The 27,081-nt window shown below is 39.5% G+C and overlaps 3 protein-coding genes across 7 annotated transcripts; all 3 read right to left on the bottom strand.

Annotated features, from left to right (window-relative positions):
• Positions 1 to 2,118: 2,118 nt before the first annotated feature.
• On the bottom strand, positions 2,119 to 17,611 carry LOC119009459 (zinc finger protein 2 homolog). Of its 3 annotated transcripts, XM_037080753.1 has the most exons (5): positions 17,330 to 17,604; positions 14,927 to 15,298; positions 10,776 to 11,159; positions 7,485 to 7,655; positions 2,119 to 3,241 (listed from the first exon to the last, which is right to left on the bottom strand). In XM_037080753.1, exons 1-5 carry the CDS (start codon positions 17,418 to 17,420, stop codon positions 2,211 to 2,213), a joined length of 2,049 nt encoding a protein of 682 aa, XP_036936648.1. In that variant the 5' UTR covers positions 17,421 to 17,604; the 3' UTR covers positions 2,119 to 2,210. The 3 variants fall into 3 exon arrangements, with proteins under 3 accessions (XP_036936648.1, XP_036936647.1, XP_036936649.1); XM_037080752.1 differs by lacking the exon at positions 2,119 to 3,241 and having other exon boundaries at positions 4,947 to 7,655; positions 17,330 to 17,610; XM_037080754.1 differs by lacking the exons at positions 2,119 to 3,241; positions 10,776 to 11,159 and having other exon boundaries at positions 4,947 to 7,655; positions 17,330 to 17,611.
• A 784-nt stretch (positions 17,612 to 18,395) lies between these two features.
• On the bottom strand, positions 18,396 to 21,221 carry LOC119009466 (zinc finger protein OZF-like). The gene is made up of 2 exons (XM_037080765.1): positions 20,921 to 21,221; positions 18,396 to 20,354 (listed from the first exon to the last, which is right to left on the bottom strand). Exons 1-2 carry the CDS (start codon positions 21,213 to 21,215, stop codon positions 19,207 to 19,209), a joined length of 1,443 nt encoding a protein of 480 aa, XP_036936660.1. The 5' UTR covers positions 21,216 to 21,221; the 3' UTR covers positions 18,396 to 19,206.
• A 1,225-nt stretch (positions 21,222 to 22,446) lies between these two features.
• LOC119009461 (zinc finger protein 260-like) lies at positions 22,447 to 26,021 on the bottom strand. Of its 3 annotated transcripts, none has more exons than XM_037080758.1 (3): positions 25,707 to 26,021; positions 24,782 to 25,030; positions 22,447 to 24,486 (listed from the first exon to the last, which is right to left on the bottom strand). In XM_037080758.1, the coding sequence occupies exons 1-3, from the start codon at positions 25,909 to 25,911 to the stop codon at positions 22,769 to 22,771; spliced, it is 2,172 nt and encodes a 723-aa protein (XP_036936653.1). In that variant the 5' UTR covers positions 25,912 to 26,021; the 3' UTR covers positions 22,447 to 22,768. The 3 variants fall into 3 exon arrangements, with proteins under 3 accessions (XP_036936653.1, XP_036936651.1, XP_036936652.1); XM_037080756.1 differs by having other exon boundaries at positions 24,782 to 25,075; positions 25,707 to 26,013; XM_037080757.1 differs by having other exon boundaries at positions 24,782 to 25,042; positions 25,707 to 26,013.
• Positions 26,022 to 27,081: the final 1,060 nt, after the last annotated feature.

Here is a 27,081-nt window from a genome sequence, read left to right as displayed (position 1 = left end):
GCAGTCCAAAAGAAAAGGAGATCAACACAGACAGGTTATATAGATCTTTGTATGAGTTGCTTTATTGTTCTTTATCTGTTGGTAATGCCTCGGGGCTCCAGTATGAAGGATTGAGCTCTACTCCACTCATTACAGACAAGTCAAAGCCAGAGCCACATGTAGATTTCCACGTTCCTCTCCAACTACTATTCCCCAGCTTCAGGTCACTTTTCTACATACAGCACTGTAAACTTGAGAACACATGTTTGCAATAGTTTTATAAACATATATTTTGCACTGGTTTATTGTTGAATATGTTTTGGCTAATTCAGACTGTTTAAAATTAGCACTGGAGTTCCCATACCTGCATATCCGTCCCCGCCATTGAAGCTAGTCACTGTTATGTTTTTATCATTTAGAGAGAGTAAAGAAAACTACATCTGTGGTGGTATTTGTGGCCTCGAGACCGAATGTTTCCGTGCTTGGTAATGTGTAAGCTTTGTTTGACTTTTTTCACAATAAAGATGACAACTGTTCCCCTTGTTTAAAGGCACAACTACAGGTTAGCGCATTGTGGTTATATTTGAACAACACCTCTGAATACAGCATCAGCTGTAAAGTAGGTTTAAAACATCTGGCCAAACAAAGATTTGCATTTATATTTGTGATGATTAATACTTAATCGAAGGAGAGACAATATGGTTCCACAAAGGCTGTTAAACAGGGGGAACAGAACAAACATAGTCAGTCTCAAGATTACCACTACATATAAAAAATGAACAGTGACTAGCTCCAATGGTGAGGATGGATATGCAGCTCTGCAATCTACACGTGCTAGCTTTACTCATCTAAATTAGCCAAAAAAAATTAAACAATAGACCAGTGAAATATATGTGTTGCAAATGTGTTCTCAAGGTTACAGTGCTTTATCAGTCCTTCCAGAAAAATGTTTTATTGTGATTGTTGTGGGCAAAAATGCTTGATTATGTGGCACATTTTCTTAAAAAAATGCTATGGAATATGCGGGATATTTATGCAATTTTATGCGATGAAATTGTGGGAACTTGCAAAAACTGCAGGAACTTGCAAAAATTGCAGGAACTGGCAGAAACTGCTGTTTGATGAAAAAGTGATTCCCTCAACACCCTGTTCTCACTAGGCTACTATGTAAAGAGTCATTTCCCATAACTTCCTATGATAAGCAAGCATACTACATCACAGAAAGTGCTGGGAATATTTAAGTTCTCATCTTGTTTTTTTCAGACCTTAATAAACATATGGCTCAAACTTACAAAACGTTGATGAGTCAAACAAGTTCTGTAGCTTCACAAAAGGAATAGATCTTCTGTAAAAATGAATAAATAACACTCAACCCACTCATACAAGCACCTGCATCTCCTGTCTGTGTTCCTCTTTATGTCTTATGGGCTGCATCCTATAAAGACAAACAATAACTATAATGAGGAAAAAATAAATTGTCCTTTTTCAAACTTAATACTTTACCTAGATATGGGTTACTTTTTTCTGTTACATACAATCTGCAACACAGTCACTAAGGAACAGCAGTTATTAACTATTAATAAATTCTATTCTATTCCAAGAGAAGAGATGGTCTCTCTTCACTTCTTACAAAGCTGAATTTTTGTTGTTCTTTTAAACTCTAAATAGTAATTAGAAAGAATTTCAATGTCAAGCTTTGTCAGTATTACAGTTACCTACCATCTGTGAAAATTCACACAGTATTTTTGCAGGAAATACCTCTTCCAAAGAGTTCTTCACATCTCTCCAAGCCCTCTACATTTTGAACTCTAAATTTAAAAGACATTGAAACAATGAAACAAAAAGACAACATAGCTTCCAAGGAGGGTTTTTTTTTTTCTTCTATCTTTATTTTAGGGGTGTTACCAACACACTTACATGATTCACATATGACCAGTGCAACAGGAAAACTTCTATCCAGAATGCACATTTCTTATCAAGACAGCGAGTTTCTTAAGACTCACTGTTTTTTTTGTTTGTTTGTTTTTTTTTTCCCACAAAGATCAGAACCAAATGGTGTCCATCCTATGTGGACTATCATGTGTTTATTAAGAGCTGCCTTATGTTTAAATTGTTTCTCACAAAGATCACAACTGAATGGTTTCTCTACTGTGTGGACTTTCATGTGTGACTTAAGATATGCCTTCTGTTTAGATGTATTACCCCAAACATTTTATCCAACTCAAAGGTATCTATCTAGAATGGACTTTCATATGTTTCTTTAGATTTCCCTGTTCGATAAATCTTTTGCTACAAAAATCACAACCGAATGGTTTCTCTCCTGTGTGGACTCTCATGTGTCTGTTAAGAGCTGACTTATGTTTAAATCTTTTTTCACAAACACTGCAGCCAAATGGTTTCTCTCCTGTGTGAGTTCTCATGTGTATCTTTAAATTTCCTTGTTGTGCAAATATTTTACTACAAACATCACAGCCAAATGGTTTTTCTCCTGTGTGGGTTCTCATGTGTCTCCTCAGGCTTCTTGGTTCCACAAATCTTTTTCCACAATCGTCACAGCAAAATGGTTTCTCCCCTGTGTGTGTTATCATGTGTTTCTTTAAATTTCCTTGTTGTGTAAATCTTTTACTACAAATATCACAGCCAAATGGTTTCTCTCCAGTGTGGGTTCTCATGTGTCTCTTCAGACATAAATCTCTTGCAAAACTTCTTCCACAAACATCACAGCCAAATGGTTTCTCGCCTGCGTGGAGTCTCATATGTGCCTTACAATTTTCCTGTTCTAAAAATCTCCTTCCACAATGAGCACAGCAAAATGGTTTATCCTGCCCCCTGTGGAGTCGCGTGTGTGTCCTGAGATGTCCCTGCTGTTTAAAGCTATTACTACAAATGTCACAAGCAAAGCGTCTCTCTCCTGTGTGGACCCTTAACTCAGAATGAGTCAATGGTTTTTGCCAGTCATCATAACTGAGTGGATCTTGGATCCTGGCAGGTTCACATCCTCCACAATCCTCTCCATCAGTTTCTGTTTTCATCTGTGTTGCTACGCTGCTGGCTGGAGGCTCTGTCTTTCTTTTTTCCTGAGTTTGGCATTCATCAAACTGTAAATACTTAGGTTTCTCTTCATCATCCTCAGTCATCACAGTGACAGCAGTGAATGGGAACCTGTTGATATCAGCCCCCTCCAGCCCATTAAGCTGCTCTCTTTCCTGTTCCTCTTTTATTTTTGGGGACTCTGACTCCTCCTGGCTCCTGTCAGTGGACACTGAAAAAGAAAAAAGAAATAAATGTAGTGTAATGCTGCATTCTATTGTACTCCAAACAAAACAAAATAATCAAAATACTATTCTTTAAACATGTGGATTGGAAGATGGGAAAGCTGATCCAGAAATATGGACTTCTGACTCACAATGGAAAAAAAGCAAATGAATGAAAACCTTTATACATTAATAATGTAAAATGTGAAGTTCCTTTTAAAGAAATGTTAGGAAACAGCCCCAGTAAATACAATGATGGGGACATCATTGGTGCCAAGTGGTGAGCAGTATTTGGCTTTAGAGACAACCTGTATCATAAAATGCTCATAAAAATGGACACACTTTGGGGGAAAATTAGCTCTATATTGGGTAAATATGGCAGTCAAACAAAACTGCACTGAGCAAACCCCAGAAATCATTGCTAAATAGTGTATACATATTAGGCCAACTAAACAGGCAACTCAGCAACACAATAAACACAAAGGAAGGAATAACTTAATCTGGATATAATTGGCCATCAATGTGGCAGGCATGTAAACCTTTACTTGTTTGGCTTGTGAGTTTGCTCAATGATGTCGAACACTGACGAGCGATCCAGTTGAGTCTGTATGTTGGTCTGGCACAGAAGAAATGGCATCAAGGGAAGATTCAGGGTCAAAGTTAAAAACATAGGCCGAATGGCAACCCATGACTCGTAAACATGGAAGTTCCATATGTATTTACTGACGAAGTGTGTCTGTTCGATCCAGGGACAAGCTATGGTGCCCATGGTCAACCCCAGTCCCAGGTGTTGGAGGCCACATGTATTGGCTTGAACTTTTGGGACAATATTTTTAATGACAGTATCCTTTTACTAAAAAACAGCGATGGCTAAGTAACTTACATTTTTATGCTCAGATTAGTAAAATGAACATGTGTCTGCGTGGGTTTCTGAAATAGTACTAATACTAATCTTAATTTTTGTTTATTTTGCAGCATTTAGTTATTGAATGATACCTACTTTGAACATAGTAAAGAAAACCCAATGTACATATCAAACAATAATAAATGTAACGACAAACATTGGTGGCATTTTGAGTGAAAAAAAAAATAAGACTTCCATTTTCCATTTAACTTCCATTTAATCCATTTTTAAAACAGCTTTCATTCATTTGGACTATTAGCAACCTATGTGGAGCCCTGTCTCTTATTGCCATAAGTTGTTTCACACCTACTTTATAGTTTGAGCATGTTTCAGTGTTCTTGTTCAAATATGTCCAGCATTTCACAAACTGTTGGCTAAGCTTTTTAGGTAGGTCCCTGCTGACCATAAGCCATTGCTGGCTCTCTCGAAAATAGTAGCTGTCATATTTTGTTGACAGTTTTCTGGAAATATTGTTTTGATGCAGTACTGATAACAAAGAATTTTGCCCAGTCTAGATAACCACCTTGATTGTTGTGGGCATATTATGCAAATACATCTCTGATTCAAAAAGGAAGGACCACTTACTAAGGAATTACAATGAAAACATGCCTCCAGTAATCAACAGCTGCCATCTTGAGTCTGGTAACTAGTTTTCATGCTCCAGCATGAATTAATTACGTTAATATGTAATAATGTAAACCATAGAAGATACCTTTTATCAGTGGAATGGTTTCTCAGTGGAGTCTTTGGTGAATTTAAATCAACATTTTTTTTGTATCTGTCTTCATACATTTTTTTTTTAAATCTTGTATCTTCTATGAACTCCATTTTGACTAGAATTTTTATATTCATAAACTTGTCAGTCATTGTAAAAGAGGATCTACCCACCTTTAAATTTCAGTTAAGATAAGAAATTATATTTGGCTCTTAAGGACGTTGATGTTACAGCAAGTTAGTAAAAAAGGAACTCTAGACTTATTTGCTCAACTGGTGAGTTGAATTGGCAGCATCCAAAACATAAGCAGTGGCACACCATAAATGGCATGAAGATTCGGTGCAGATGTTGATGTTGAGTGCAGACAATGTGGGATCGGACCACTAGGAAACAGGGCCAACTTGCATCAACAGTAGCCCCTTTCACACAGAGAAGACACATTAATGCCATAGCAGCAGTTTGTCAATTCTCCACTGTCGGTGATTAACACAGAGCAAAGCCTCGCTGCCTTAAAGATTAACCAACGTGTAATTCACACAGAAAGCTGGCACTGTGGCTCCTAAAGAGGCATGATTGCACATATCACTATGATGACAGCTGTGTGTGTTCAAGATGTTTCACCGGTGTCCTCCTGTCAATCTAAACCCACGGATAGTTCCGCGGATGTGTTGTGAAATCCTGACCCACCAAACATCCTGGAAAGTGACAAAAGTTATATTTTTCCTCTAAACTACATAATTACATATTTTCAATCAGCAATGAGATCATGTCTGATTCTCTCACTCATGGGGACGGAGGCTGTTTTCTGGGGGTTAGTTCACTTAAGTCTCGGTTGTGAGGCCTGACCGTCGCAGAGATTTCTTTCAACACAAACACTTGGTGAGTTAAAGTTTTTTGCCCATGACAGGCGCTGTTTTTCGGGCCAAAATGTGAGGAAGAGTCGATAGGACTGGCACAGGATCCCCACATCCAAACGGCAGTGTGAATGAAGCTACTGATGGACATTTAGAATGTGATGGTGCACACAATCGATAACATGTGGTAAGTTGTGAGGTTCTATGAGTTGAGTCTCAGAAATCCTACAACTTGGATGAGGAAAAACCTTTTGGGACATTTTTTTGTCAAAGGAAAAACAGAAAGTAAGCATTTGAGAAACAGATAAAGCCTAATCAAAACTACAATGAAACTACAGAAGACCACATAATATTTTACAACATCCCTGCAACTGAAACATTTAAAACCTAAATTTTCACGTGTCTTCACCCTGTTGTGTAAATCTTTGACCAAAAAGATCACACATTTTTCAGAATATCTGATTTTTTCTTGCCTGTGTGGACTCTGACATGTTTTTTCAGACGTCCCTGTTCTGTAAATCTTTTACTACAAACACTACAACGAAATGGTTTCTCACCCAAGTGGATTCTTGTGTGTTTGTTCAGATTTCCCTGTTCTGTAAATCTTTTACCACAAACATTGCAACCAAATGGTTTCTCTCCTGTGTGGACTCTGATGTGTTTCTTCAGACTATCCTGCAGTGTAAATGTTTTATTACAAACATCACAGCCAAATGGTTTCTCGCCTGTGTGGATTCTCATGTGTTTCTTCAGACTTTCCTGATGTGTAAATCTTTTCCCACAAACATTACAATTAAATGGTTTCTCTCCTGTATGGATTCTGGTGTGTTTCTTCAGACTTTCCTGATGTGTAAATCTTTTACTGCAAACATCACAACCAAATGGTTTTTCACCTGTGTGGACTCGCATGTGTCTTTTTAATTTTCCTTGTTCTTTGAAGCTGTTACCACAAATGTCACAACCAAATGGTTTCTCTCCTGTGTGAACTCTCATGTGTCTCTTCAGACTTTGCTGATTATCAAATGTTTTCCTACAAACATCACAACCAAATGGTTTCTCTCCCGTGTGGACTCTCATGTGTCTCTTCAGACTTTCTTGATGTTTAAATGTTTTAACACAAACATCACACCCATATGGTTTTTCTCCCGTGTGGACTCTAATGTGTCTCTTCAGACTTTGCTGATGGGTAAATTTTTTCCTACAAAGGACACAGGCAAATGGTGTCTTTCCTGTGTGGACTATGATCTCTGAATCTGCTTTTTGCTTAATTCCATAACATTTCTTATTAGCCAAACTGCTGGAGGACCCGTTGCCTAAGTGACACAACATATGTCTCTGAAGAGACCCCTTGTACTGAAATCCATCACCACATTCAAAGCAGCTGTAGCGTTTTTTTCCAGTGTCACATCCCACAAGAGCATTTACATCTGACCCCGGTGCCCTGGCCTCCTCCCAACTACTGTCACTGTCTTCAGTTTCAGTTCCAGAATTAGACAAAGGCTCCTGCCAGTCATTATAACCTACTCCAGTCCCAGAACAATCTGAAGCCTTTTCATCAGTATTTGGTTGTGAATGACTATCTTGATCTCTGTTCCTGGCAGGTTCAGATCTTCCGCAGTCCTCTCTATCGGTTTCTGTTTTTATCTGTGTTGTTGAGCTGCTGGCTGGAGGCTCTGCCTCTGTGTTTTCCTCAACTTGACTTAGATGAAGTTGTGAGGACTGAGGTTTCTCGCCATCATCTTCACACTTTACAGTGACAGCAAAGAATGGGAACCTACTCATATTAGCATCTTCCAGTCCATGAAGTTTCTGAGTTTCTCCCTCCGAACTGTTCCAGAGTTCCTCTTTTATGTGTACAGTGTCTGCATCCTCCTGGTCCAGCTTGGGGCTCCACTCAGGGGAAGCCACTTTGTTAATCACCAACAGCTGCTGGAAATCTGCATGGATCACTGAAACACATAAAAAACATTTCATCATAATTTTGGGGGAGATTGAAAGTAGGGAATGGATTTAAAAAGCGCATTAATAACTTAATTCAGTCAATTATGTTTAAATTCAAGACAATAACAGGTGCAACTATTGTGATGGTGTACACCGTACACATCGTTGACAAGTAGTAAGAAGTAAGATAGTCCCTACATGTTTTCACTCCAATGTGCTTCAACATTCCATCCTTTATGCAGAGAAAGTCTCCCACATTTTACGATAAAGACTTTCCTCTAGGGATTCATTTATCAAAATATCAGGAAAAATATCATCAATATTGGGGAAACATGGGACATAAATTACATGGGGCAGTAAATGTGACTTTTAACCTCAAACCTAAATTATTTTTCTAAATATATGCACACCTGCTTGAAACATTCCTCACATGTAAAGTGATGACCATACAGTTATCATGATTGGGTATTGAAAGGGGCATCCTTGAAAGGCTCAGTCATTCACAAGTTAGGATTGGCGAGATTTACCCCTTTGTGAAACATGACAAAGGATCAATCATATGTGTTAATGACCATGGAATAAGGAAGTCGGCCATTTTGATTGTGGTATCGGCTTCTCATGCTCCGCCCATGACTAATTCCATTTCTCATTAAAACTTGCGAGATGTTTTGTCAGTGGGCTAAGAGTAACTAACTATGAAGCACCCACATTTTTTTTATTCAAATACCATCTGGTGAGTTTAAGTCCATGATTCTAAACTATTCAACCTGTATGTTTTAATTGAATAATGAACCTTGTATCTTCTATGATCTGGGTATCTATTAGTATTTTTAATCAATATAGCTGTTTTCTGCTGGCAAAGCATGATCAGGAATCAACTTTAACTACAGCAACGATGTTTTTTACTTACCACATGCTCTGGTGCACGAGCCTGTTTTCACCACTAAGGCCACACTTAACTTTTCATTCATGAGGGAAACCATATTCCCTCACTTCAGGCTTTCCAACTTGGAATCACTTATTTTTATATTTATAGAAATGGAAAACATTATCAGACATACTGAAGATGAGGAAACCCTGGAAGTAGAGATCATGTGGCCAACTGAGTCAACATGAAAGAATGGAGGAGACAACTTCATACATCACTTATGTTATTTTCAGTTTGGTTGTTGGACCTTACATAGTATTTGCCATTGCTGACTACAACTTACATGTTGAAAGCATGGCATTGCTGCCTTCAGGCTGCCTTTAAGCTTTTCAGGTCACTGCTGGTTAAAACCTATTTATCAAAAGGGCATTGACATCTTGTGGCCATATTTGGCTATGCTATTCAAGTCATCAATCACAATGAGCCAATGCTGGTTTAAGCCAATAGTTTATTCCTTACTATTAAATAATGCTGGCAAACATTTACAGGTCAGTGCTGACCCTACCGTTGTAGGAAATGCTTTGATTTGCTATTTGTTCATGAGTCACAGTAAACTGTGTTTCAATAATAGGCAGCATTTGAACTCATTAGAATGGTTTATTGATTGGCTTAAGGGAAGATGTAAAAATATATAGGGTATAGGTGTAGATATAGATATAGATTATCTTTAACTATCCCTGTGTATTTTGATGTACCCAATTTTGACGCATTCATTTTCATTAGCAGGTATTTAAAAGGTTTGTCATTACAACCATTTACTTTCCTTTTAACTAATTTTTTCATCAAGGTAAACTTGTTATCCAACTGGGGTCCCCAGCAGTACAGCTTCAGATCTGCAGGGCAAAATGTGTAAAAAAAAAAAAAAAAAGTGTACCCAGTGAAAAGCAAGCCCACCCAATGAGGGATGACAATGAAATTGTGTATTTAATAAGCAACTTTTATTAGAAAAGATGCCATCTTCACGTCACGTAACATGACCTCATGCTGCTAAATTCGTGGGTTTTGCTCTGGTTAGGAAAACTTAAAAGACCTTTCATGAGTGAAATCTTTATGAATAAAAAATCCAGCTGCCTTTGACTAAGCACTATAAAACAGTCTACAATGTGGAAGAGATAGAGTTTTTCCAGTCCAAGTTACATATTACAAATAAACACACACAAGAAAAACAAAATTCTAGGAAACAATTACAATGTAAACTGCTGTAGTTCTGACACTCTAAATCAGTCATCATTTTTAATATAAAAAAACAACTTTGGAACTGATAAGTTACTTTGCTGAGTGGACTTAGATGTGTTTAAATTTCCCTGTCGTACGTAAGTTTTTACAACAAACAAAAACCACAAAAAGTATGTTCTCTCTTGTGTGGACTCTGGCTTTTAAGATGTTTCTTCAATGTTACTCTTTTCACATCCAAATGGTTTCTCTACTGTGTGGACTTTAATATGTCTCTTGAGTTTTCCCCGTTCTGTAAACGTTTTACCACAAACATCACAACCAAATGGTCTCTCTCCTGTATGAACTTTCATGTGTTTGCTGAGGTTTGCCTGCTGCTTGAATGTATTACCACAAACATTGCAGCCAAATGGTTTCTCTCCTGTGTGTGTTCTCATGTGTTTCTTTAAACTTTCTTGTTGCGTAAATCTTTTACCACAAACATCACAGCCAAATGGTTTTTCTCCTGTGTGAACTCTTATGTGTCTCTTCAGGTTTCCCTGTTCTGCAAATCTTCTACCACAATCGTCACAGCCAAATGGTTTCTCTCCCGTGTGAGTTCTCGTGTGTTTCTTCAGACTTTCCTGTTGTGTGAATCTCTTACTACAAACATCACAACCAAATGGTTTTTCTCCTGTGTGGACTCTCATGTGTGTCTTCAGATTTCCCTGCTCAGTAAATTTTTTATGACAAATCTTACAACCAAATGTTTTTTCTCCTGTGTTGATTCTCAGCTGTGAATCTACCATTGGGCTCACTCTACAATGCTTATTAACTAAACAGCTGGAGGACCTTTTTTGACCTAAATTACATATAATATTGCTCTGAAGGGACCACTTGTCTTTTAATCCTTTACCACATTCAAAGCAGTGCAAGGACTTTTTTCCGGTGCTACATCTCTCATCATGTACAGGTCCAGAATCTGACAAAGGTTCTTGCCAATCATCACAACTGACTTCAATTTCAGAACAGTCTGAAGCCTTCTCACCAGTATTTGGTTGTGGATAACAATCCAGATCTTGGTTCCTGGCAGATTCAGATCCTCCACAGTCCTCTCCATCAGCTGTTCTAATTTCTGTTGCTAAACCGCTAGTTGGAGTTTCTGTCTCTCTGTTTTCCTCAGTTTGATTTTGATGTAGCTGTGGAAGCTGAGGCTTCTCATCATCTTCACACTTCAAAGTGACAGTAGTGAAGGTGATCCTAGTGATATCACCCTCCTCCCGCCCATTAAGATCCTCTCCCTCCTGACTGGTCCAGAGTTCTTCCTCTATTATGTGTAGGAGTTCTGGGTCAGCCTTGTCCAGGCTGGTGTTCCAGTCAGGGGAAACCTCTTCTTTAACCACCAACAGCTGCAGGACATCTGCAGGCAACACTGAAACACACACAGAAATGTAGGCAGCCATTTTCTGGGAGATTATTTAAAAACATTTGTAAGTAATTAAAAAACCTAATGTTTTGTGTCAATCTTTTACTTTTCTTTCAACTTTCACATCCTTGTATCATCAAGTTACAAGTATTAGCCAAATAAGGCCACTAGCAGTACACCTGGTGTTAGGCTTCAAGGCTGCAGGATAAAGCTGCTGCAATTTATTTGGGGTGCAGTCTTAAATCTGGAGTGGGTGGCTCAACATCCTACTTGAAACAGCAAGTAGGAGGTTAAGTCCCTATTGGCTGACAATAAAAACAGCACTGTAGCTGGTGTAGCTTACATGTTGGCAGAAACAGGGCAGTTCCTTTTCCATTTGGTTCAAACTATGGCAAGCAATGACAAATATGTTTATTAGACTGTGTTGTCCATTTCTCGCTCCATATTCATGTCACTTGTGAGCAAGAAACCAAGATACTTGAACTCCTTTGCTTGAGACAGGAGCTCATCCCTCAGCCAGTAAGGGGCAATCCGCCATTTTCTGGCAGCCATCCATGGCCTCAAACATGGAGGTACTGGTCTTATCCCAACTGCTTCACACAAGTGCAATGCATGAGGTTCCCAAAACCATACCCTGCTGACCATGGGAACAAGGGACAACCCTAGCTGGGTCCAACACCCACTGGAAACTTTGTTTGATTTTGAGCCGCGTAGTGGAACACAGGTCTCATTTTTGATAATATAGGGACTGAATGGCTCACACCAATGGCCATAGTACCCCGTACTCCAACAGTAACATCCACAACGCACTATGTGGCCTTAAGCCTACTCCAAGTCCACAATCACAAGAGGATTGGACAAGCAAAGTCCCAAACTCTTCCAGCATGCCCACGATCTGGTCCACTTTTCCACAACTAGGACAGAATTTGCTTTGTTACCCCTGGATCTGAGGTTCAGCAATCAGTTGAATCCTCCTCTTTACTGCTCTCTGGAATAAACTTAGCAGCTTGGTGCAGTGTCAGCAGTGATGTGGATGTAGTATTGGAACCCAAGCTTTTGATTTATCAGTCAATTAACATTCCAACTCTTATCTTCAGTCATGAGCTTTGGATAGTCACCAAAAGAATGAGATACAAGCAGCCGAAATGAGTTTCCTCCATTGGATGGTTGGGTTCAGCCTCAGAGATGGGGTGAATAGCTCAGACTGGCAGGAGCTTGGAATAAAGCTGCTGCTCCTTTGCATCGAAAGAAGCCAGCTGAGGTGGCTCTGGCATCTGGTTAGAATAACTTCCTCCATTTGGAGGTTTTCCAGGCAGGACCAACTAGGAAGAGACCCGAGGGTAGACCAAGGACTTGCTGGAGGGATATATTGCTCACCTGTGCTAGGGATCTCTCAGGAGGAGTTTAAAAAGCCTTTTTTGGGGAGAAGTACATCAGGAATACCTTGTTTAGCCTTCTGCCACAAATACCAAACCCGAGATAAGTGCAAGAAGACAGATGGATAGTCTGTGCTGTTTTTAATGCTTTTGGTAACTGGCAAATTTAGCTCCGCACAGAGCCATTGAATCAATCACTTTTGCATGCTGGATGGAAATGGACTGAAAAGCCTGTCCATCTGGCTCAAACCGGCACTAGACGAGTCAGATTTTATAACTCAGACCACACAAATAGAAAAGACAATAAAAGTGTACATCCAGTGAGCAACTTTTATTATAATAAATGGCCACCTTCTTGAGTCTCATTACAAGTTCTCATGGTCTATTCCGTCCTGAGACTCCCCAATTGTCAAGATCACCCAGGAGACCTTTGTTCGGAGGACTCTTTGAGAATAAAATATAATGTCAAGCTGTCGCTGACCATATACTTTTAGAAATCCTACAACTTGGATGGAAGTGACAGCCTTAATAGACAATTTTTGTGGGAAAGACACACAATCAAATCAAGTGCAAACAAGTGCAAATGTTTTTCTTACATATTTTAAAATGAACACAAAAGAGACAAAAACAAGATACAATGAAGTAGAACTGCCGTCTGGCAGTTGCATGCCACTGCGATCAAGTTAAGATGCTGTTCCTGAGCTATGGCATTGATCAGGGATCCATACTATGACTATGTAATCACATGTTGCAGCAATTTTTGGAGACAGAACAACTACAGTTTAGAACTAGAAAAACCAGTGCAACTTCAAGTATGTCCCCCAAGTTAATTTTGTTTTTTATTATCATCATTGTATTAACACCAGCAGTAGTGTTAGCTTCAGAGAAGCAGACAATTTGTTCTACATTTTAAGCATATTTTTAAATGGCTAGGTTAACCAAAGTGCTTCCATTCAGATGTATTATCTATAGCTTTTATTGTTTAAGAGAGCAGGAAAGGTCATATTAGATTAATATCAGTATCGGCAGATCCTCAATGTTATCTTATCAATGTCAATATCAGTATCGTTATCAAGCAGTCTCTAATAAATATGCAGAATATTGAGGATACAGTCATTTCATACTCAAGATGTACAGTATAAGAGGGACCTGCCTACACAAATTTAACCCTGAACCTGTTATTGAGTCAGCTGTCACTGTGTTTGCCTGTAGAGAATATAGTCTGCTGTGCAGATAATTGAATAACCAGAGGTCTCTAGAGTTACGGAAAGTCTACGATAACTTTGTACGTGCCCTCCCTCGTCCACATGAGAGCTGCCTCTCTTTCTCTTTCCCTCTCCTTCTTTCTCTCCCAAAGGAGTGCGTTTAAACACTATTCAATTAATACTCTACCAAACCTCCATAACTTAGAACCATCTCAAAAATAGGCCACATATATCACCAGCTCGGAGGCATGACAAAAACACAATGCAAATGTTTCAGAACAGTCCCACCAACTCAAAAGTATCTATCCAGAATGGACTTTCATGTGTTTCTTCAGATTTCCCTGTTCGATAAATCTTTTACCACAAAAATCACAACCAAATGGTTTCTCTCCTGTGTGGACTCTTATGTGTCTGTTAAGATGTGCCTGCTGCTTAAATCTATTACCACAAACATCACAACCAAATGGTTTTTCGCCTGTGTGGACTCTCATATGTCTGCTAAGATGTGCGTGGAGCTTAAATCTATTACCACAAACATCACAACCAAATGGTTTTTCTCCGGTGTGGACTCGCATATGTCGCTTAAGATTTTGCTTAAGATTAAATCTTGTCCCACAATCACCACAGCCAAACGGTTTCTCTCCGGTGTGGACTCTCATGTGTGTCTCAATATGTGCCTGTCGCTTAAATCTTTTACCACAAACATCACAACCAAAAGTTTTTTCTCCTGTGTGGACTGTCACATGTGTCTTTAGGCTTTCCTTTTCTGCAAATCTTTCTCCATAAACATCGCTCCCAAATGGTTTCTGTCCAATGTTGACACTCCTCTGTGTTGAATCTACCTTTCCCTTTACTGTAATACATTTCTTGCTAACCAAAAAGCCAGTGGCTCTTTTTCCTAAATGACACATCGTGTGGCTCTGAAGAGACCCCTTGTTGTGAAATCCTTTACCACACTCAAAGCAGCTACAGGATTTTTTTCCACCATGACATCCCACATCACCCGCCGAGACCTCCTCATGTTTCATTGCATCTACACCTGACTCAGATGCCCTAGTCCTTTTCCAATCAATGTCACTGTCTTGAGTTTCAGATCCAGAATCTGACAAAGGTTCTTGCCAATCACCAGAACTGATGTCAGTCTCAGAACAGTCTGAAGCCTTTTCATCAGTATTTGATTGTGGATTACTACCTGGATCTCGATTCCTGGCAGGTTCACATCCTCCATAGTCCTCATCATCGGTTTCTGTTTTTATCTGTGTTGTTGAGCTGCTGGCTGGAGGCTCTGCCTCTGTGTTGCCCTCAGTTTGACTTTGATAAAGCTGTGAAGTCTCAGGTTTCTCTTCATGATCTTCAGTCTTGACAATGACAGCAGTGAATGGGAACCTGTGAATATCAGCCCCCTCATCCCCATGACGCTGCTCTCCCTCCTGATTGGTCCAGAATTCCTCCTGTTCCTCTTTTATGTGTATGGGCTTTGGGTACTCTTGGTCCAGGCTGGGGCTCCGCTCAGAGGAAACCTCTTCTTTATTCACCAAAAGCTGCTGGACGCCTGCAGGGAACACTGAAAAACACACAAAAAAATGTTGGCAGCCATTTCTAGGAAATAAATCATTCAAAATTGAAAATGATTAAGAACTAATCAATAATGTGAAAGATTGAGAACAGCAAAACAAGAGCAGGTGTAACTACAATATTTTACTTCAAGATCCTTCAAAATCTTCCAAATACAGTCAACAACAGTGTTTTAAATGGCAGACTAGAATGACCTACAGAAGTAGTATGATCTAATGACAGCAGCAGGACGACATAATTTTTTTTAATGATCTGAAAGAGTTACACATCTCAAATAAGATAAATGAGGCAAAGATGGCAGCACGCACAGACACAGCGGTTCAGAGCTCTCTTCTTTGGTACAAGTTTTTGATACTTTTGCTTGTATAGTGTGTGTGTTTATTCACATTAAGCCGAGCGAATAACATCTACAGCTGACCTGAACTTCTTTGACTATGAGTATGACATGTGAGTTGAGTGCTTGGTATTTATGTTTTATATTTATTTTATCCTAGTATCAATGTTCTTATGTTTTTTTATCCATAATTTACACTAATAACAGGTTTGCTTTGCAATTTCGTTGTACAATGTACAATGACAATAAAGATCTATTCTATTCTATTCTATTCTACCATAAGGCTTGCAGAGGTAGTCCCGAGTGTTACATGGTGGTCCAGCATACACCGATTGCACTGCTTGCCCACCATCCAAATGTGCCTATTTGGCAACATTTCAAGTTAAATTCAGTTTTAAATTACAGAGGGCGGAAGGGGGAGACAGTTTCATTCGGCTTCTGATCTGCCAGTGTAAGAGCAGAGCAGCAACAGAGGCGAGACAACATCTGTGAGTTCACAGTCTGACTACCAAACAGGTCCTTTACTCATCAAATAGAAGAGAAATGTCTGACACTTAAACCCACAAGACTCCATTTAAAGAGTAATGGGGTAGAAGGTAGTGTCTCAAGCATCTTATGAGCTGTCTCCTACCGACTCTTTGTCACATTATTGCCCAAAAAACAGCATCTGTCACAGGTAGCAAGAGCAGCTGAATGACGGTGATTATGTGACACAATTTAACGCTAAAAACTCAGATCTTTGTCACTTTCCACTATTGTATTGTTGCAATTAATATCTGACGTTTGAGGATTAATATTACTGCCTATTTTAATTTAGCTACACACTGTTGACTAACGTTTAATCTACAGCACTGCATCATATAATCTCTAATCATCTTTTAAAAAGTCAGACAAACAACCTATTTTCAGCTTTGTGATGGTGCATTTTCCAACTGATTCAAGGGGGGTTTATTCAGCTTGAAGAGGCAATGGAATTTTCTCAACACATGCTTCAATTTAAAGCTTAAAGCTTACCACATTTGCCTCTGAGATGCAGTGAAGTAGAAAGTAGCCTATAACTAATTATTCAGGCTATATTCAATTTCTACTTTGCACGGAGCATCTGGAACAAAAACAATTTCCACCAGGGATCATTCTGATAACATCTCACAAAATGCAAATATTAGAGTAAAGTCGTTCAAAACACATGTACTTACAAAAGTAAAATCCACCAAAGACTTACAGGCACACTGTGACACAAACACCACAGAGCAGACACACCAGTCAAATCTGAACAGCCTTTCGTTTCAGTCATCTGTTTCTTTCTTACTCTACTCTCCAATCCATAACATTTGGAGTTTGCTCTGGTAAATACTAGCTAACAGATTCCCATGCTTGCCTCAGGTTGGTATTTTATCTTTAAAAAATGCTTGGAGTAATGCATGTGCAGTGTCTGTAATCATAGATTAACCTTTCCTCCTCCACCTCTGTCACGCAGTTTCCTATCAAGTCTTGCTCGAGCAACGTTGCAAAACGTTTTAGAGCTTTAATTCTACTATGAAAAGGGAAACTTATTGTCGAGCGTTGTCGTCCCACGATAGAGACCGAACTCTTCGGATCTGCACGATTTAACTGAGGGCCCTGATCAAACCTAAAAAAAACCACGACGGGTTTGCAGATATGTGGGAGACGTGGACGGTGGTTTACCTGAGCTGGGGAGTGGACCAGGCCGCCTTTTGTTGCTCGATGTGGAGCTAGCTTTGCCCGTTTTCGTGCCGACATCATTGTCGTTGTTCATGATGCAGATTCTTTGACGACATGTAATGTTCCAGATGGTCCAGTTCGTTTAGTGGTGAAAACAAAGAATCAGCGGATGAAGAAAAATCAAATTAAACGGAGAGGTTCAACGTCTGAGGAGAGAAGTTTGTTTAGTTAGCAGTCAGAAAGGGGGGCGCCATCTTGCATCTCGCGTCTTCTCGTGAGAGTTGCGTTCACAGTGGCACAGTGTTACCAGATCTCGCGAGAGAAAAAAGCAAGCAGCTATATGGAAACAAGCCCCAAAAGAAGCAATACAGCCCAAATATATCACATCCAATCGCTCTTGCACTTATGCTCTCAGCAGATGTTGTAAGACAGTGGTTAGAAATGGTCTAACTCATCAGTGGTATCACACATCAGATTTGCAGACATCCAGAAAAATTTAAGAGCATTCACCTTTAATTATTTGCTTTGATGTACTTGTCTCATCCTGCTGTTGTACCAGAGTATCATCCAGCCGAAGAGTCTGATCCCCTCGGCCATAACTGCCATAAATAAAATGCCTCACTGAACAGACCTGAGTGTGGGTATTGTACTTTTAATGGTGTGTTGTTATATGTACTGTTTTTGTGTAATGTCTGTTGAATGGATCTTCTGTCTGATGAGTACAGTGCTGTGAAAAAGAATTTTCCCTGGGGATAATAAAGTCTAAGTCTTGTTAATTGTGTAGTTCTGTTTTGAAGAAGTGTGATAATTTCATATGTATAATTAAAGCTATTAATAACTTGCATTTTGTAGGTTACTTCCCTCTATGAGGAAGACGTCAGGGCCATAAACAAATCTGTGTGATCTGTCTGACTACAGAGATGAGGAGCCTTCTTACATTACATCTTACATTTGGTCCTCTCTGGTGCAGTGACCTGTTAACCTTTAAGTGTCACAGTGTTTTCTTTACCTGGCGCTTAGGTAGCTACCAGATGTTATGCATGTTTCAAAGGGTGCAACACCAAAAGTGAACGGTTCCAGTCAGAAAAGTTTATTCTTTGACTTGGGGGAAGAGACAAAGATAAGAGGATCTTTGAGTATTTTTGCTTCTTTCCATTTTAACACACAATAACAAGAGTTATGCCTTGCAGGTATTAAAATGGTCTTATTGTCATTAAAGGAGAGACTCAGACCATCACGAGTACCCCTGGTTCACTACTTCAAAACAATATTGAGTGTGATTTTAAATAGAGTGCAGGTGTCATATGAGGCAGAAAATATAGAACTGACACTGTTGTCTGATAATCACACAGCAGGTAGTGGAATTGCTGCAGTAAACTTTATGATTATCTTTTATGTAAGGGTTGTCAGAGACAAAACTGGATTCTGTTGGTACCCATGACATTTCGATTACTTCCTGCACAGATCTGTGTAGTGAATTACAATGGAAATATGCACCCAGTTAGCAACATTTATTCATATGGTTGCCTGTCATCTAAAGCCTGGTTGACAGTTATAATGCTTCACTCCAAGCTAATTTGCGGGATTTGGCACAAGTCTTGAGGACTGAGTGGACATTTTACAAGTGGAGTCTGTAAGAAGCATTGTCCAGTTGTCTTTGATTTAGTACTAGAAATCTGAAACTTGGATGATATATAACCTTTACTGACAGTTTTTTGACCAAGGCACACGTGTGTAAACACAAGTAAGCTGCCACATTTTAAAAAACCCTCAAAATCTTGACAGACCCGCATCATGTTGTTAAGGTATTAAACACAAGAAAAGACACACACAAAATACAAGGATTCAGTACAAGATAATATGCAGCTGACATGTTTCTGTCAAGAGTGTACCTTCATGTGTGTCTTCAGACTACTTGGGTCTTTGTATTGTTTTCCACAAACATCACAACGAAATGGTTTATCTACTGAATGGACTCTCATGTGTCTGTCAAGATTTTTTTTAAGGCTGAATCTTTTCCCACAATCAACACAGCCAAATGGTCTCTCCCCTGTGTGGACTCTCAAGTGTGCCACAAGATGTGCCTGACACTGAAATATATTACCACAAACATCACAACTAAATGGCGTCTCTCCTGTGTGGACTCGCATGTGCCGGTCGAGATTTTTCTTGAGGCTAAATGTTTTCCCACAATCACCACATTCAAATGGTTTCTCTCCTGTGTGGACTATCATGTGTGTTGTAAGATGAGCCTGACATTGAAATCTGTTACCACAAACATCACAACACAATGTCTCTCCTGTGTGGATTCGCATGTGCCTGTTAAAATTTTTCTTTAGGCTAAAGCTTTTTCCACAATCAACACAAACAAATGGTTTATCTCCTGTGTGGATTGTCAGGTGTGTCTTCAGATGAGTCAGTTGGTTGAATTTTTTCCCACATATATCACAACCAAATGGTTTCTCTCCTGTGTGGATTCTTATGTGCAGTGTCAGGTATTTCTTCAGGGTAAATCTTTTCCCACAATCATCACAAACAAATGGCTTTTCTCTCTTCTGTGATCCACTTTCAGACTCAGAATCTGACAAAGGCTCTTGCCAGTCATAACTGACTTCAGTCTCCGAACAGTCTGAAGCCTTTTCATCAGTATTTGCTGGTGGATGACTAACTGGATCTTGGTTCCTGGCAGGTTCAGATCCTCCACAGTCCTCTCTGTTAGTCTCTGTTTTTATCTGTGTTGCTGAGCTGCTGATTGGAGACGCTGTCTTTCTGATGTCCTCAGTTTGACTTTGAAGAAGTGGTGATGACTGAGGTTTCTCTTCATCATCTTCACTCTTCACAGTGACAGCAGTGAATGGGAACCTGGTAATAGTATCCTCCTTCATCTCATGAAGCTGGTCTCCCTCCTGACTGGTCCAGAGTTCCTCCTGTTCCTCTTTTATATGTCGGAGCTCTGGGTTCCTCTGGTCCATGCTGGGGCTCCACTCAGAGAAAACCTCTTTTTTAATCACCAACAGCTGCTGGACATCTGAAGGGAACATTAAAACACATGGGGTGGCCAGTCAGCAGATTTTCCCGAAAATGTAAATTCCATTAAAATCCATTAACAATAGGCATATCTCATTCAACCAGTATAGGAATACATTTCTGCAGTGAATTTGAGTCACTGGGTCACATGACATCAAAGTTATCAAAATAAAAAAAATGCAAATAAATACACGACACATTAGCAAACAAAATATGTGGGCTACATGAAATCTGTTTAACATTGTAACATGACTTTCACTAATATCATCAAATCAGCATGAAGAAACATGTTTTTTGTGTAAATCAAACAACAATTCGGTAACTTATTGATGGTCCCTAAGTCAGCCTCCAGCGAGGATCTGGGAGGCGAGCTAACCGTCCTCCTGCTGTCAACACCGGGTGAAACTGACGAGCTGGAGTCTCCTGAGTGAATGTCTGTCTAATGTGTACAACCTAAAACTAACGTCACTTCTGTAGCACTGACAGACATCTCGCAAACGGGCCGCAAAGTCCGCGAGTCTGGCAGCCTGTGTCGCTCCTCCTACACCGGTGTGGATGGTGGTGTACCTGAGCTGGAGGGAGATCTCTGTCGGAGTCGTCTGTTGCTCGTAGTGGAGCTGGTTTTATTCTTTTTCGCGTCGGCTGCATCATTCGTGTTCATGATGCAGACTCCTTGAAAACAGTCGTCGATGTAGTTTTGTATTGTGTTCCGGTTTCGGAGCGTGAATGTGAACCAGCAGGTGACGAAAAACAGAAAAGAAACAAAGGTTTTCTGTCGTATGACAGAAGTTTGTTTATTTAATTCTAGTCGCAGGGGGCCGCCATCTTGGATCTCGCTTCGTCTCGTGAGAGTTGCGTTCATAGCTGTGCCAAATCTCACGAGAGAATGAAGCAAACGGGTCTAAGGAAGCAAGCACAAAATAAGGCCACGTTGTTCTGTTTATATCATTGACTTATTTTACATTTCATTAGAAAAGACACTAAATCTTGTGATTTTGCATTATTTTTTTCAATCAACTGAAATTGAATAACTTGCCCAATAATCTCTAATCTGGAAAGACGTTTTTGATATTTATTATTCTTATTGTGGCATTTTTTTGATACACTTTCATATTTTAATCCTATGCTGAGCCGCTGAAACAAAACTGTGTTCTGTGTTCACCTGTTGCACACTAAACGACAATAAAGTCTAAGTCTATAAGAAGTAGTAGGAGTAGTCTGCTGGAGCAGCAGCATCTCAACAGCACATCTTCAATTTCACATATGCATATCTGCTACAATTACACTGTTAACAGTGTAAAACATTATTCATGTACTATGTATATGAGAATTCTATTTTGTATTTCTTAATTTTTGTTATTGTATTGTTTATTCTATTACTATTGTTATTGTTTTATTACAATACCCTGTCCTTTGGCTGCTGTGATGAAGAAAATTTCCCAGTTTTCGGGTCAAATAAAGGAAATTCTGATAGTGGTAGTTGTGACAATTTTCGCAACTAGACAAAAGAGGCATTTTGCTTTATGAGACAGGAGACACAGAAGCCATGGGAGCCCAAGCCCAAACAAAAAACTACACTTGAGAAGCAAGGCCAAAAAATTGCAACAGCCGACAACTAATATTTTCAAGTGGCTTAATATTAAAACAAGCCCAAAGTTGGTTCTAATGAATGGGAAAGTTTTTAGCAACCTTCTTTCTGTACAGGAAATCACAGAAACACAAGCCCAGATCAGCACTAATTTACATCAGGAAATGCAGAAATGCTTAGAGAAGTATATTTGTCAAATGGAAATCCAAGCACACACCTTTAATAAAACAACTGTGGAGAGAACTATTCACATGTGGTGAAATTCCACCCCAGAAAAAAACAATCAGTCAGTATGATCACAGTGGAACACTGGTAAAAATGATTTTGGGGTTGACTTATCTTCTGTAGCATTCATTACGTATATGTTCTGGTGAAAAAAAGAATAAGATATAGTAAAAGAACCTCTAAAAAGAAATGAAGGGCCAAAAGCTTTGCAAATTGGATGCTCACCCGTTCGTTTCATATGACCAAAACTCATTAGAAAACATTATCCTGTGAATTTACAGAATTTGAAGCATTGTTGTCTTTTTATTGCATGTAAATGATTTCATTCTCAAACACAGTTACAGATTTTTACACATTTTAATAGGCAATTCTGACACATATATAAAACAGTCATTATTCCTCCGTGTTTGGTGGGATGAAGTGAGATTTCTTAGGTCTGTTCCCTGACATCCTTCCTCCTTGAGGTCACTGGGTCTGGATGTGTGTGTGTGTCTGTGTGCACTCCAACCCACTTTAAACCAATTTAGTCCTCTACACAAGTTTGTCTTCAGACTTCTTTGGTCTTTGGATCTCTCACCGCAAACATCTCATGTAACTGGTTTCTATCCCGAGTGGACTCTCATGTGTTTCTTGAGACTTTCCTGTAGCCTAAATCTTTTACTGCATTGATCACAACTATATGGTTTCTCTCCTGTGTGGACTGTCATGTGTCGCTTAAGTGTATACAATTGTCTAAATGTTTTACTGCAAACATCACAAGTATATGTTTTTGCTTCTGTGTGCACTCGCATGTGCTTCTTAAGATTTCCAGGTTGTGAACAGCTTTTACCACAAACATGACAATCATATGGTTTCTCTTCTGAGTGTATTCTCATGTGTGACTTAAGCCATGCTGGTCCATGAAATATTTTCCCACAAACATTACAAAAAAATGGTGTCTCTCCTGTGTGGACTTGCATGTGTTTGTCAAGGGCTTGCTTGAAGTTATATCCTCTCCCACAATCACCACAGGCAAATGGTTTTTCTCCTGTGTGGACTTTCATATGTTTCCTAAGATGTGCTGTTTTTTTAAATTTTATCCCACAAACAGTACAACAAAATGTCTTTTCTCCTGTGTGGACTCTCATGTGTCTCTTCAGATTTCCTTCTTCTGCAAATCTTTTGTCACAATCAGCACAGCCAAATGGTCTCTCTCCTGTGTGAACTCTCATGTGGATGGTCACATGTTTCTTACGGGGAAATCTTTTCCCACAAACATCACAACCAAATGGTCTTCCTTCATTGTGGACAAGCATGTGTCTTTTCAGGGTCTGCATAAGAGAAAATTGTGTTCCACACACATCACAGCCAAACTGTTTCTCTCTTGTATGGACAATCATATGGGTCTTCAGATATTTGTTTAGGGGGAATCTTTTCCCACAAACATCACAAGCAAATGGTTTCTGTCCTGTGTGGAGAATCTTGTGTGCATTGAGATCTCCCTTTTGTGTAAATCCTTTACCACAAACTACACAACCAAATGGTTTATCTCTTGTGTGGAATCTCATGTGTTTCCTCAAATTACCAGGTGTTTCAAATCTTTTCCCACAATCATCACAACTAACTGATCTTTTTCCTATTTCTACTCTGATCTGTGAATCTACGCTTTGCGTTTCTGGATAGGATTTCTTATCAACCAAACAGGTGGATGACTTCATGTGTCTCTGAAGAGACAACTTGCAGAGAAATCCTTTCCTACACTCAAAGCAGCTAAACTTTTTTTTTGCAGCAGTGCATCCCACATTACTTTCAAGGGCTTCCTTATATTTTACAGCATTTACACCTGGCTCTGGCAGCCAGATGTTACCATCACTGTCTTCAGTTATAGATCCAGTATCTGACAAAGGTTTCCAATCAGAATTGACTTCTGTCTCAGGACAGTCTGCAGTATTTGACTGTGGATGACTACCTTGGTCTCGGTTCCTGTCCGGTTCAGATCCTCCACGGTCCTCTCCATCATTTTCTCTTTTTATCTGTGTTGCCCAGCTGCTGGCTGAAGGCTCTGCCCCTCCGTTTTTCTCAGTCTTGCTTTGATTAAGCTGTGAAGTCTGCGGTTTCTCTTCCACATCTTCACTTTTTATAATGACAGCAGTGAATGTGTACCTGGTGATATCAGCCCCCTCCAACCCATTAACCTGTTTGCCCTCCTGACTAGTCCAGAGTTCCTCCTGTTCCTCTTTAATGTGTAGGGGCTTTGAGTCCTCCTGGTCCAGACTGGGGCTCCACTCAGAGGAAACCTCTTCTTTAATCACCAACAGCTGCTGGACATCTACATGAAAGCCTGAAACACACATGAAACAATGGTTACTATTTGCTAGGAATTTAATGGGAAAAAGTAACAAATGAATAAAAAAGGTCACATCAATAACTTAATTAAAATGTCAAAAGATGGAGTTCCCTTAAGAAATCTTAGGATACAGAACTAGAACGTGTGTAATTATAATGATGGTGCACACCACTGATGACAAGCAGGAAACTGTGAGGTAGTCTTTGCATGTTTTTACTACAACTCGCTTCAACATTCAATCCTTTATTCCAGCAGCTGACTGGAGGCTCTTCCTTTCTATTCTACTCACTTTGCCTTGGGGGAAGTTGTGAAGTTGGAGGTTTCTCTTCATCATCTTCATCATCTTCACTCTTCACGGTGACAGCGGTTAATGGGTACATGGTGATATCAGCCTCTTCCGGTCCATTAACCTGGCTGCCCTCCTGACTGGTCAAGAGTTCCTCCTGTTCCTCTTTTATGTGTAGGGGCTCTGGGTCCTTCTGGTCCAGACTGGGGCTCCACTCAGGGGAAACCTCTTCTTTCATCAGCTGCTGGACACCTGCAGAGAACACTGACACACACAAAACGTGTCTGCAGCTATTCTCTAAGAAAAGATTTATTGAAAATTGAAACTAATTAAGAACCGATAATTAATGTGAAAGACTGCACTCCCATCAGAAATGTTCGGATCCAAGACAAGAACATATGTTCTAAAAAAAAATACAATAAGCACCTTTCATTTAAGCCAGTGCTCAATCAATTGACACAACACTTGTGGTTTTATGCAACATAGATAACTAATTACACGCTTTGCTGATCTGTTTGTTGACCAGATCAAGCTCAGTACAAGATATCTTTATGTAGAAGGAGTAAGAACGGAAAGGAGGGCACATGGAGGTATTACACATGTTGTTTTGCTTGAGGAGCGAGAGAAGACTGGAAAACTGTTGGCTATGTTTTAAAGTTTGTGGGTGTATCACAGTTCTGGTTAGCTTGTGTGTGTGTGTTTTTTCTCCTTCACGTTACTCAGCATTAGCCTAATTAGCTAAATTTAGCAGTGCAGCTTGATACAATGGTATTGTAAATCAGTAAAGTAATAATAGTTTAAAGAAGGCTGGTGGAAGCTGAGCGTAAGGTGCTGCTTGGACAGTCCGCGACTCTGGACACCTGGAGGTAACCTGTGCCGCCCACCTCTGTCCATCATGGTGGTGTAGGTGATGTGGATGATGGTGTACCTGAACTCTGTTGGAGTATTTTGTCGCTAGGAGTGGAGCTGGCTTTATCCGTTCTCGCGCCGATTGCATCGATTGTATCTTCCTCCGTCATGATGCAGAAACTGTGAAAACAGTCGTGGGTGGATTGTTCCAGATGGTTCGGTTCATTTCGTATTGTAATGCGATTTAAGGGAGAAATGACGTTAACGCGCAGACGACGACACATGGAAAAGAAACAACAAGGTTTTCTGTCCGAGGAGCAAAGTTTGTTGTTAGAAGTAGGGGGGGCGCCATCTTGGGTCACGTACCGTCTCGTGAAAGTTACGTTCACAGTCGCACGTTGTTGTCTGATCTCGCGAGAGAAAACAAGCGACCAGGGGCCGTTGTTGCATCGACATATATACATATATTTCATGCAGTGTCAAATGTTTTTGTACTACAGACTTCTTAGGAAGTTCATGTATCAGTAAGAAATGTTCTATTTACAGTTTATTTTTCCTTGATTTTGAATGTTTCATTTTCTAAATTATTTGAATGTTTTTGTTGATGTGCACATTTTGCCATTTAATTTTGTATTTACACAATCCCCTGTGCAGCTAATATGTTTGCCTGCCTTTATATTGTCTGACCTGCTTTTAAACAGTGTGCAGACCATGGTGTGGACATTACCTTTTTTGCATCCAGGTAAGATCAGAAATGTATTTTTGTAATAAATTTGACTAATAAGGCACTCTCTTTTTAAGGTGCACATGTTAATACAGGAAGATCGGACCTTGCCCCAACTCAGCAAATGTATAACATGTTATTATGTTGTGTTATTTTTGCACTGTTTTCTTGCATCTCTCTATCTTTCTCTCTTCCAGGAACTTTCAGGGACTTTGTTGTTAAAGTGTGACGGATGCATCAAAAGTTGTGTTTTTTTTAATAAAGAGGATATTCACAAAAGTTGTGTCCTATGTCTCTGAACAAAATAAGGTAAAATGATTCTGGTATGTTTTAGAGTCATTTTTAAGAGGTTTAAGCATATTTTGATGATAACGGGATAATATTAAGCAGAATTGCTGTGGCATTTGGGTGGAATAAAGCTTTACAATTTACTGATGTACTGCTGGCTGTGCAACAAATTGCCCCGTTGGGGATAATAAAGTTTACCTTGACCTTCAAAATTATAAAACTTAAGGTCCTAGAAATGCTGTGCTGAAACTGCAGCAGTCACAAAAACATAAGGGGCCTAGGAAATGTGGGTCTGAATCTGCATATTTTCATGAAAAGGGGATAATATTAAACAGAATTGTTAAGGCATTTGGGTGGAATTAACATTTAATAATAAAACACAATAATTTTGGCATTCGGGTGGAATTAACCTTCAATAATATAGTTATATATGTTGTTGATA

This window comes from Acanthopagrus latus, chromosome 20, assembly GCF_904848185.1.
Source record: "Acanthopagrus latus isolate v.2019 chromosome 20, fAcaLat1.1, whole genome shotgun sequence".
NCBI lineage: Eukaryota > Metazoa > Chordata > Actinopteri > Spariformes > Sparidae > Acanthopagrus > Acanthopagrus latus.
The sequence above is the reverse complement of the archived record's forward strand: the minus strand, read 5'-3'. Positions and strand labels throughout refer to the sequence as shown.